Source organism: Ylistrum balloti, unplaced genomic scaffold (genome assembly GCF_031769215.1).
Source record: "Ylistrum balloti isolate Yb309-2 unplaced genomic scaffold, AGI_CSIRO_Ybal_v1 Utg369876, whole genome shotgun sequence".
NCBI lineage: Eukaryota > Metazoa > Mollusca > Bivalvia > Pectinida > Pectinidae > Ylistrum > Ylistrum balloti.
This window is the reverse complement of record NW_026782016.1, coordinates 1347149-1359699: the sequence shown is the minus strand read 5'-3', so window position 1 is coordinate 1359699 and position 12551 is coordinate 1347149. Positions and strand designations below refer to the sequence as shown.

Below are 12551 nucleotides of genomic sequence, written 5' to 3'. Positions count from 1 at the left end.
CACATTTGGTGACAAAATAACATGATAAACACTCTTTTGGTGACAACAGGAGTGAATGGGTTATGTCTTTTTATACCATTGGTGGCAATGTAACCTAATTAACACAGTTTTGGCGACAACAGGACCTAATGGGAAATATCTGAACTCACATTTGGTAACAGCAGGACACAACCATTCATGTCTGCATGCACTTTGAGCTATAACAACTAAGACCAAACGGTTGATGTCTCGACACTGTTAAGTTGGTGACAACAGGACCTGATTGTTATTGTTTAAGTCGATTGTTAAAACAACAGCCAAGACCCCAAGGTCACTGTCTGAATGATAGGACGTAGATTTTTTTTCTGATTTAAAGTTGCTGACGTGACTTAGATGATCGACAGAGCTAACAGTGTGGTTTACTTCCTTCAATTCGACTGAGCTCGTTGATGGGAAAAAAAGTAGATTATATATACTTTTTTCATCAGCGAGCTAAGTGCTTGTGATTGTTTATTTCTATTTAAATTTATGTTGAAATGGTACCATTTACTTGTGTAGGTGTTGTAAAATCTGTTATATACCTATACATTTAGGACTATGTATTCGCCAAGGAGTGTCAAAAGTGGGTCACTACACGTTTCTAAATATAGGACCAATTCAACCATAGCTAACTTTACTCCGGAAATCCCAGGATCTCGGGCCCACGGAAATATACGTTGATATAATTGTTAGGTGACAATGAGTTTCGTCACAATGCTTTAAGGCCACACCAGGGATGGCAGCTAGGAAACCAACAGGAACACCGCCTATGATCACGTATTAACCCAAACAGAAATGTAGGGGTGCAAGATTATCACCGCCCGGAATTGGGATTGAACAGGTGAATATATCTCCTCAAATATTACTTTTGGCTAGATGCCACAAACTTTCACGATGCTCTTTTAATACGAAACATATTTGAATATTCTTAATATTTAAGTTGATAAGTGCATGGCATGTTGAAATCAAAGTGAAACCAGTAGGGGAATAACTCGCTGTGAATGAGAAATCAGACACTACACTAATAAAGGTACGTCACTCTGTCGGCCTTGCGAAACGACCCGATTTCTGGACACTTGTGACGGTCACTAGACCGTTCGAGATATCTCACTGGAAATATTGTTCTAAGTCAATAGATAAACAATTTTCTTTAATTAGGTATTGTTTTCCCTATGTATGATGTCAGGACGAAAACACTGTATAATGCAGTCTAGCTCATTATTTTAGCGACACATCGTGGTAACTTTGTGAAATCGAAAAGTGATACTCACTTGCGTGAATCTTGTATAATCCTTTTATAAGTGTTTTTGAAACACAACCATCCATTGATGATATTTCTTGATTAACATCATCAATATTATTACCTATCCTTAATACATACATACATACATACATACGTACGTACGTACATACATACATACTGTATGTATAAAACAAATCAAGGAAACAAAGCAACACGTCTTTGAATATAGAGGCGTTGCATGGTTCCTTTGGAGTCTGGTCTCTTTTCGCCAGTTCTGACCATCTCTCCACGAATTATTTCCTACTTCTGTCGTAGCTGATTTACGAAAAACAAGAATCACGGAATGGTAATGAGATCCTTTCTCACTGGCTATGTTTCTGCAGCTGTCATTCTGTGACGATATTAACAAAATACTCGCTTTACAGATCAAGCATGGATAAGAAGCCGAAGTTTGTGGCTGCCATTAAAATCGGGCATGCATATTCCGGATATGCTTACTCCTTCGACGATGAATTTACACAGAATCCTTTCAAGATAGGAATATCTTCCTGGCACTCGTCTGCCAGGCATACTTCACTGAAGACGTCCAGTGCTATTCTATGTCAACCCGACAGGAAATTTCACTCATTCGGTTACACTGCAGAGGACCGATATAGTAATCTTGGCGAGGAGGCGAATCAATGGTTCTACTTCAGTACATTCCCAACATATGCGGTAGGTGTATCAAGATTATAACATATGTAACACTGATATTCACATCTTTAATCACAATTATGCCATCGAACTCAAGTTTACAAAGATCACAATAGACAAACTTTGCTAGCACAATGTATAAATTAGGACAATGTCATCACGTCAATGTTACCCCAAGCATCATCAAGGTGCTGCTCACCTGTTTGTCGTCTGTACAAAGAACAATGATTTTGTTCGTTTTTTGTATCTTTAAAACCTTATAGAATTTGACTTAATTAATATTTTATTGTATTAGATTCTTATAGATTTTTCAGACCAGTTCTCTTAAACCGTTCACGGCAATTACCCGATACTTAAAACTTTGTAGAGGAATCAAGGTAGTATGAACAATTAAAGATAACAAACAGAAATTAAACTTGTTGTAATATTACCATCTATATATATGTGTGAAATTGTGTGTCTGTCTTTAAACAGCGGGTTGCGGGGATTAATAACACACTTTGCATTATCTTGTTTATATGATAAACGCTTCGGCTATACAGGAGCTGATTACTTATTTGTCTTAAATGTGTGAATGTGACATTACGTAAACAGATTCACCAAGATTTACATGGCGGGTGTCGCTGATGATGCAGAAGACGTTTACTCTCCAGAACACCTGCTCTTATTCTTGTATTTTTTCAGGAGTCGCCGTGTAAATCTTTCTTTAAAGTAAAGTATAGAGAAAAGCACTAAAATATGATTAACTTTAGAAACATACATTTTCAGTAGATGTTTTGTAGCTTATCTAATGAATCATTCATATGATTGATTTTTTAAAACATGTTTTTATTACGGTAAGATTTTGTGTGAAAATTGCAGCAACTGGACGAGACCAGTGAAATGACAGATGTCACGGGACAGAAGAGCATGCTTACCCTGGATCTGTATACTATGGCTATACGATTTTTACGTAAGAGCCTTGCTGAAAAACTCCATGCTCGGTTGAGCAAATTAGACGAAACAGACATAAACTGGATTTTAGTTACTCAAAGGTCATACAACGCTGGTTTCATTTCCAAAGCGGCGGAACAGGTAAAATTGACATTGTGTTATATAAAATTATGCCTACATTAATAAAACGAAGACTGATGATTCGATTTATATAACGTAAAGTTATAGGTTGTAGAATTAGACATATATATGCTCCCTGACTTTTTAGTCCCAAAACCTCACTGTAGAGTCCTAGATAGACAAACAGCTTCGTATGAAAACACAGCAAATGGAGCGGCACAGTTCCAATAAGCATGCCAATAGTCTGTTGGAAAATCTTACCACCAAACTCGACGAAGATGTCAACCAGAATCTCATTTTCATGATTTTTGCTTCCATATAAGTTTTCACGAGATACACTTCAGTATAGTTCACGACAACATAGTTGTACCGACGTTCACATTTCTTGGTAAAGAATGCTATCATAACAAGATAACGGAGGCGCTCTTTCAGTTTATAATGGGATATGGTGGTGTACAGAGTGGATTTATTATAGAAGAAATGTTTTAAGTAGAGGATGCTGAAGAGTAGTCAAAAACCCTTTGAAGCTCTTTAAAATTCACATACTATTAATGCCACTTCTTGAGAAAACAAGATCACAATGAGACTGTAACTCACATTTGGTAATTCTAACAATGGTGACAAGTTGTTTGGACAGGGGTTTGATTGAAGAGCGAGATGATATTGAAGTAAAAGACGTTGTTCATATACATATGTATATGTCCTTAGTACAATGATTTAAAAGTATTGTATATTTTGAAATGAAATGGGTCATTGGCAATGTTTGAAAGAGTTAAGTTATTGAAAAATGTAGAGGTAGTGATGAAAATTTACTTCGCAACATTTAATACATAGTGAAGGACTGAAAATCACATCGAAAAATATCTTATTTAACCAACGGTAATATGTTCATACAGGCTGGGATCACTCAAAACGTCACAGTTCGCACAAAGATGAATTCCGCCTTGACATACTTAGAGTGTTCGTCATTGTTTAATGGCCAACCCTTCACAACGGGTGAAAAGTTTCTCGTCTTGGATGCTGCAGGTATGTGTTTCTTAAGTCTGCTGGCTTATAAATAGTAATGATAAAATAAATTCAATGCAAAACATTAAGTTTTTAGTAAGATGAACTAATATCATAAAAAAAAACAAAATACTAACATGCCACCTTAATCATAATCCAAAGTCAAATTCAATAAGACTAGGGCAAAGTATAAACAGAAGTAGGTTTATACGAAGACCCCTGAAATAGTTGAAAAAGGAGAATAAGATCAGCTGCCATTTTCAAATACAGGAAGTGTCATTGAAGAGCAATCAAGACATGGTGGTAAATAATGTGAGCGTAAATTTGTGCTTTTATTTGGCATATATAAGCATTAATATTATTCTTTAATTTTTAAAATTTGCAATCTTTAAATGATCTCTCCACAGCTTCATCAGTTGAACTGCTCACTTGCCGAAACGAAAACGGAAACGTGGTTACAACGAATACAATTACTATAACTGGAGGCGGAAACGTATTGAACAACGGAATCAAAAGTCTAATTGAAACGGTTTTGGGAGTGGACGACTTATCAGTGCAAGACGACATCAGACCACTGATTAAAGAGATCGAGTGCAAAAAGAAAACAATCAAACCCGGTTCCAGAGAAACGCTTGTCCTTCAACTTCCCGCTCGGTATAAAGATGCAAAGCCAGTGAATAAACGGATCGAGGGAAAGACAATTCCAGGACTATTGGATGACGCAGATTTTGACGGAAAGGTGAAACTAAAGAATGGCAAAGTTCACATAGAATTTGAGGTCATTGAAGGCATATTTATGGCTTGCGCACGAGATCTCGTTAGTTTGCTACGAAAATCCCAACAATGTTCAGAGTTGAAAGAAGTGAGTTCAATCGTTATGATTGGAGGATATTCTTCCTCAGCATTCTTGAAGAATGAAATTATCCGGGCATTTCAAGAGATCAAAGTACATACTTTATTTGAATCAAGTATAGCGGATCTAAAAGGGGCTGTGATATTTGGACACTCCAAAGGTGCACTAGAGATTAGTAAGTAAACATTTACACAATGCCAACTCTTTATCAATTGTAATGAATCAAGGTTGAAGTAGAGAATTCATGCGGGTTTTTAACTTAAATTATTTATAATATATACTTGGAAATTATAACATGAAGGGAAAACTTGTTTTATCTCTAAACTGCTGTTTCTACAATTTGTAATTTCAATTCAGAACTCGTGCATCTCAAGGTTAAAGAAGTGAGTACATTGGATAATACTTTCAAATTCATACAAAATTTAAAAGTACATTTGTATGTTAATGAATGTTTGGAGGTTGTTTGTAAAACTAATGAAAACATGTCTATATTTTCATGTTAATATCAGATATGTCAATCACTTGGTCCAGTATAAAAGGGGACGTTGACATTATGTATGTGCCCTCGGCTTTGCAGAAAACTTATTCATGCTTATTAGAAAATTATTTTTGAGTATCACAAATTTATTTTTCAGGTGATTCAGTGCGCTTTAGCCGTGAAAAAATCCAGCATTACATAAAGACTCTCCAGGATCAAACAGAAAAGGCGCGAAATATCCGGATTATAATAGTAGGCCAAGAACACGTTGGGAAAACGTCATTATGCAAACGATTATTAAATGAAAATGATGACGTTATTGATGCGATCACAAGTACTGATGGCATTGAGATATACATTCAACGGTTCCTCATCGATATGGTGACAAAGAAACGAATAAAACTTGACGCTAACACGGAAACTCAAAATGTGAGAACAAGGATTCAACAGTTGCTGCTCTTGAACAAACTGAGTGATAATGTGGAAGATCTTAGCACCGACGAAGTCCAGGAGCAGCAGGTGACTCTAGAGAAAGAACCAGGTACTCGAATTGTTTCGTTTATCTGTTGTTTTACCTTACTTTCGAAATTCTTAATATATTTTTACTGATATTGAGATTTTAAAAGAATTTTAAATATCTATGTATAGTATTTTCTACTAAGTCCGAATTTTGTGTATAATGGTATCAAGAACTATATTTTTTGTCGTATATCACCGATTTATAATGCAAGCATAACGATTAAGACCTGGATCTATCCAGTTTTAAGCCTGGGTATAATTCAATGCATTAGATGGAAACCCAACGTACTGTTATCGTTGGTGCCTTCATTGGTGGGAATATGCTCATGATTTTGTATTGACACACTTTAATTGATCATAAGCCTTCGATTGCTTCATACGTCCAGAATTTAATTTTTTTAAAATATGTTTTATTTCTCAAAGAACATAGAACGTCTGTCATTGCTGAAGAGACGACGCCACAAACGAAAAAGCTGCCAGACACAATGACACCACCGCTGTCGGCTAAGTCGCCTGTGTTAGGTGTGGATGACATGAATGTAGACACATTGTTGGAGACAATTGGGTCAAACCAAGTTGCACAAGAGCATTGGGCCAATGATTTGGGAAGATTTATAGATGGGGCGAACAGTATGAGCAGTCCAAATGCTGACCAGGCATATTTGTCATTGTGGGATTTCGGCGGAGAGGAGCCATACTACAACACGCATCATATCTTCCTCAGTAGTGACGCTGTCTTTCTGGTAGTTTACAACCTTGAGGAGTGTATTCTAGGATCAGAACAGGTCAAGGACGCAGCAATCAGTACGCTATTTGTTTTCATATTTGCTCATATGAGCCACTGATGGCTCTTTGATTTCCCTAGAAAAAAAAACCAGTATCTAATGTCACCTTGAATGAATAAAAGTCTATTTGATAGGCCCAGTTGAACAAAATTGTATTCAACTTGGTTTCGGAAGGCGTTCATTTTAAGCCAGTATCTCGGATATTATTCTCATGTATTCGTTGTTATCATGCACATTGATATCCATGTCTCAAACGAGGTGTTGTTTATTAAGTTTTGGTAAAACTGAACCTAACATATCATACATGGCTGTAATAAAGATGAATAGAGTGATATATGATTTCTTCGTTATTGTTAAAATTGGTCTTCTAAAACATGGAGTTTTCTACTGAATCTTATAAACGCTTGATGCCTTAACACGTACGCTGTTTACTTCTAGAACGTGTTGACATATGTAAATCTCACTTTCGCATGTTGTAGACGATCGTATCGCAAGAAACTTTCCTTACCTTATAGGTTTTCTTTCATACCTATTTATATAAATAATCATTTTCTTTGTTCTATTCGCATAGAAAGAATCAAATACTGGATTCGTTCTGCCGTGAATTACTCAGAGAAGAAAAACCCTCGAAAATGCTTTGTAGCAACACCTCCAGTGATACTGGTAGGCACTCGCTTGGATAAGTTGTCAGGAACGGTATGTATTTGAATGCAATCGTGTTAAAGCAAATATGGCCATAAGCTCATGACAAAGATAGAACATTGTAATTTATTTGATATATAAATCAGAAGGCTTCTCTATTGTCTTGAATGGTATATGTGAAAATTGCTTTCTTTGTCCGAAGAGAACTAAGGTTAATTATCTTAAATATGCTTAGAGATATGCTATTTTCGTCGATGAAATAGGAAACATGTTTTGTGATGAATACTCGCTATAAAAAGAAGCAAAATAAAAAATACACAAGTAGATCATTTAAGTTCATGATATGAAAGGCATGTCACGTATCTCTACCATATTTTAAGATACAAAGAATCTGATGTCTTTATTCGGATGTATGTACAAATTGAACTGATACTAAATCATGGTATACTAATACCATTTTCTTAAAATTAGAAAGAAGAAATCCAACAACACCTGGACAAGTTCGAAGAAAAATTATGCGGCATGGCAGATTTTCAAGCAATGAAAGGTCACATATATGGATTCTTCGAAGTCAACAATAAAGTTAGGAACCATCCGGGAATTGAACAGCTGTGGAATGCTATCATAGAAGTGGCACCATCGCAATCTCAGTGGGAGAAGGAATTGCCAGCCCGATGGCTAACTCTGGAGAGGGAAATGATGCGGATGAAGGAGACTGGAGAAAAGGTTATGTCGTTTGAAGATATTGTGTCTCTTGGAAGAAGATGTGAAGTCGAAATCAACGATGAAACAGACATACACATGTTCTTGAAGTAAGTACACGTTTGATGTTACGCACTAAATGTCAGTATTAAGAATTTGAAAAAGACAGTTTAGCAAGTGCAGGCTTGATCTGCGCATTTGATGATATATTTATGTCTTCATGATAATGATGTAAAAAACGAATATTGCTTCCTAGCTTCACACGATAAATTAACTTAGTATCCCTACAAACTATATTATCCAATAAGCTTATCAGAAATCATTCACAAGACCTAAACATAATTTGTTTTGTTTTATGTATCATGACAATCTGTGGTGATTCGAGAATTTGTTTATTTGGTATCTGAATAGAAATATAATCGCTAGAAAAGAAACATGTTTATGGCAAACAATTTCAGTACTAGACTTGATGCACATGATCAGTGCCAATGGCTTATAAAAGTGCTTGTGTTTTGCCTTTTATTAAGATGATAATCATGTCGATGTAGCACTGGCACTGACGTTAGTCTATAACTTGCAATTCTTAATTTTCTTAAAGGTATCTCCATTACACAGGCAGCATTTTGTATTTTGGAGACGAAACAGAAAATCTTGGTTTGATATTGGCAAAAACTGTCATTCTGGATCCCCAGTGGGTAGCTCAAGCCTTCCGAAAGATCATCACCGTACCCAAGTTTGTTAATCGAAAAGACAAACGAGCCAACTTCTTATGGAAGATGTATCAACAGTCTGCCATTTTGGATATGGAGTATCTGCAGATTGTTTGGAACGAGGAGAGGCAGTTACGATTATGGGAGTATAGAGAAGTCATTCTAGCCTTCATGGAGCGACTAGGGTTGATTGCTAGACCAAATCATCAGCAACGTATCAAATCTGCGGGGGACGGAAGTGGGCCAGAAGAGTCCGACGTAGCTGTGGAAATATATCTGGTCCCGTCTTTGTTGTCTGGGAAAGTCATCTGCTTCCCACGTGAAATGACAGACAGGTATGCAATAAAAACAAGAACACTGTGCCTCGTCTTCTCCAGTCGATGTGTACAATTTCCTGTATTTGATAAACTTCTTGCTGCATGCATTGAAAAATTCAAGGTTATGAAAACAGAGGATGAAATCTGGTTGAGAAGAGGGTTCGGCATTTTCCGTATTGACAGTGTTTGGTCTGTTGTCATCTCTTGTGGCAACAATATTATCAAAATTACATTATTCAAGCAGTCTCCCGTCCCAACGATCGAACCCGGAGCCGGACTTAGAGTGAGATTGTTTATTGAGGAAGCACTAAAGAACATTATGGAACTTTACGATCATAGAGATCTTAATTTCGCATATCACCTGCATTGCAAGGCAATCGTAAAGGACGGGGACGTGACAGTGCCTAAAACGGAACTTGAACAACGCAAACTACTCCCATGCTGTTTATCTGAGGGAGATAAACACTTCGTCTACAGACACGAATTACACCCATGGTTCTCGGAAGCCAGGCCTCCGGTATGTTACCCTCTTTTTTACTGTGAAATTTAAGGTCATGTTCGCTTTTCATTGTGGATATTTTTGAAATCGATTATATTTTTCAACGTTGATCTTAATAATACAATTTCAATGTCGTTTCAGTTGATGCAAGACGAATATGACGAAGGTAAGCGTTGAATAATAGTTTGAGTCATTTAGTTATTTAGTGAGCTAATTAAACTATGTGTCACCCCATGGAAATATCTATATGCAAAGTAATGAATACTCTGTATGTTAAGCATTCTTTTGTTTCTATTGCAGGCTATATAATATTGAAAATGATGACACAATATGTTATTTCATAAAAAAATTGTAATTTTTCACAACATGTTGAGCTAAAAGGTAAGTTGTATCTTAGGCCAGGAGTGCATTTTACAAGTTTATTTGTCATTCACTTATCTATACACTCAATGTCAACGAAAATATCCAAAGTTTCAAATGATGTCTTATGTAGCAATCTTACGTAATTAATAAATTGTGTAATATCTTTGTAACTGTTTGCTTTGCCTTACTGCTTACAGAATACAACCTGGCTTCAGAGGTACTTGAGCGATGTCCGACAGAAGTGGAAATGCTTAGGTTGTCCAAACTGATAGGTCTAGAATATTTCGAATTCTTCGTTTGGCTTGGACTTGAAAGCACGGCAATATCATTGGTGAATATAGAATATCAGAGTGAAACGATGTGTGCCAGATTTCTGCATATGTTCGTTAAATGGAAGAAGGCTGAGAGTGACAAAGCCACCATCAGGAGAATCATGGATGCCATGAAAAAAAGCGGACTTGATACCAGTGAAGTTGTTCGAAAGGGTGTATTTGACACGGCGATACACGAGTTTTGATGTGTGTTTGTTAGCGTTCGAGTGAAAAGTTTAGATCGGATAAATGTGTCATGACATTTATTAGCCCAACATCATCAGATAAACATGGTGAACAATTCCATACCACCCTTTATGGCTTTTTTGTGCTGGATCCCTAATGAGAACACAAAAACGGAAAGAAAGTACTGTTAGTACGGAATTTCAATTAATAGCTCCGGCAACTGAAGCGAGTCCCTTAAAAACAGAATGACTTTTCCCCAGGAACTGTTCGGTTTTTCACAGATGATCTCGCGTTGCCAACGCTTAATACACTGCTGTAATCGACAGCGAGACTGTGAAATAAAAATTGTGTTAATGTTTTGAAGCCAAATGATATCAGAATTTAGCTTCACGGCAAACATGAAACATAGATCACATAATCAGGTCTGTTCCTCGCAGTTACGTTTTTATTAGATTTACTTAAAGAGAGTTATATCATGTCTTCCAATCTATATCTTCCAAATGCTGAAATTATTACATGGTGTCTTACCCAAACTAGAGGTGTAAGAGTGAATGAATTACACAACAAGACCACTTAAAGGTAGAGAAAACATTGTCAGTATCCATACTTGTGTATAAACTGTTGATAATCTGTTATGAATTTGATGATCTTCTTTTCTCTCATAGATAGTGTTATGATTACCACTGTAGATGTGTTCAGTCTGTCGTTTGTAAGTCTAGTCTGATATTTGACCACAATTTATTTCGCTTAATGCTACACCATCGACGTGAAAATAAGGAAATGTTTTGCAGTACTGGGGTAGCATTAAGATTGAAGCATTCATTACCTTCAACGAGAAGTTACATAATGAAACAGTAATACAAACAAATAGCTTTGGTGATGGGTCCATATAGAAAAATATTTACCTTTAGCATTGTTAACATAACCATTATTGATTATCAATCACAGAATTAATGTTTTAATCTAATCATGATCTGTATTTTCGTAAACTTACAGTTACATTATTGGCAGCTATTATAGATTTTAAATTTTCTTTGCTTTATTTTTCAAACTACGTTGAATCGCAAAATATGTCGTATAAACTGGGACAGAGTCTCAAATGGCTTATTAAAACACATAAACGCTAAATCCATCAACCAAAAAACAATTATGGGAACCTTTCATGGCCAATGATGAACGTAACTGTATAAATCATACGGGTTTCAGATGCTATTGGTCCTGGGGTGGGGCCTTTTGCTGAATATTCCTCTTAGACCTTCTAACGTTTTGTATAAAAATGGTATCCGTGACATTGGATCACAGGTATCTCCTGTCGACAAGTTTTCTTTACCATAGATTACAAAGAATATAATACTTTCAGGTTACATTTTATTTATACTCATTTGGAAGTATTTGGTGAGAAGGCAACAAGGCCAGAAAAAGTCAATTTAGCAAATTATTCAATGTTATACTAATATACAAATCCTCATAGGACACATAACTATTTCTAAACAGTATACAACAAACTTAAACGGTTGTATTGTTTTGCCAGTGTTCAAACTATCTCAGAATAAAAATGTAGCCCTGCTCAAATGTAATTTTCCATTAGCTCCTGTTTACACTATTGAGTGATCTCGAATCAGTTTATTAGATTTTTATACTGTTTATGTTTCTATTCGTATTTGTTACCATTGTGGTGCTTTTTCTTACCTTTTTACATTTTGTAAAGATCTGTTCACTTTCATTTCATATAATGAAGAATGCTTATACCAGGCATATGTAATAACGAACTGTAAAGCTACTATTCTTTATATTCATTGGATATTTTTTCTTTTTATCAGTAAAATACATAAGGGTATGACTGAGATAAGAGACGCATGTTTATATCCCAAAGATCATCGATAATTTGATATGACAACGGAAATAAATGACGACAAAAGAAATTGATAACGCTTTGTTGTACGATTTGTGATATAATTTGATACTTACTGCGTCCATGGAGTTAATAATAATATATTGAAAATGGGTAAAATTTTGTTGTAAATTTTTAAAACTAAATTATACAGAATAGGAAGACCATTGCATTTAGATATAAAGATAAAAAACAAGTATATTTTAGAATTTCATTTTTTACTGAACATGTCATGCAATCTGCAATTCATACGACTTATGCTTTTTAAATCAATAAAACATAT

The 12551-nt window shown here is 35.7% G+C and overlaps 1 protein-coding gene across 2 annotated transcripts; it reads left to right on the top strand.

The window, feature by feature from the left end:
• The first annotated feature begins 709 nt into the window (after positions 1-709).
• Positions 710-12521, top strand: LOC132546145 (uncharacterized). 2 transcript variants are annotated; one of them, XM_060209847.1, is made up of 12 exons: positions 710-859; positions 1687-1975; positions 2816-3028; positions 3904-4033; positions 4420-5040; positions 5501-5884; positions 6286-6384; positions 7219-7343; positions 7761-8101; positions 8590-9535; positions 9659-9683; positions 10078-12521. In XM_060209847.1, the coding sequence occupies exons 2-12, from the start codon at positions 1694-1696 to the stop codon at positions 10395-10397; spliced, it is 3486 nt and encodes a 1161-aa protein (XP_060065830.1). In that variant the 5' UTR covers positions 710-859; positions 1687-1693; the 3' UTR covers positions 10398-12521. The 2 variants fall into 2 exon arrangements, with proteins under 2 accessions (XP_060065830.1, XP_060065829.1); XM_060209846.1 differs by having other exon boundaries at positions 6286-6666.
• The last annotated feature ends 30 nt before the right edge of the window (positions 12522-12551 follow it).

Bases quoted from the DNA above. Each gene is read 5' to 3' on its own strand.
- LOC132546145 (XM_060209846.1), top strand. From the start codon at position 1,694: ATGGATAAGAAGCCGAAGTTTGTGGCTGCCATTAAAATCGGGCATGCA. The intron at 4,034-4,419 runs GTATGTGTTTCT...ATCTCTCCACAG, and splicing joins TCTCGTCTTGGATGCTGCAG to CTTCATCAGTTGAACTGCTC. The intron at 7,344-7,760 runs GTATGTATTTGA...TCTTAAAATTAG, and splicing joins TGGATAAGTTGTCAGGAACG to AAAGAAGAAATCCAACAACA.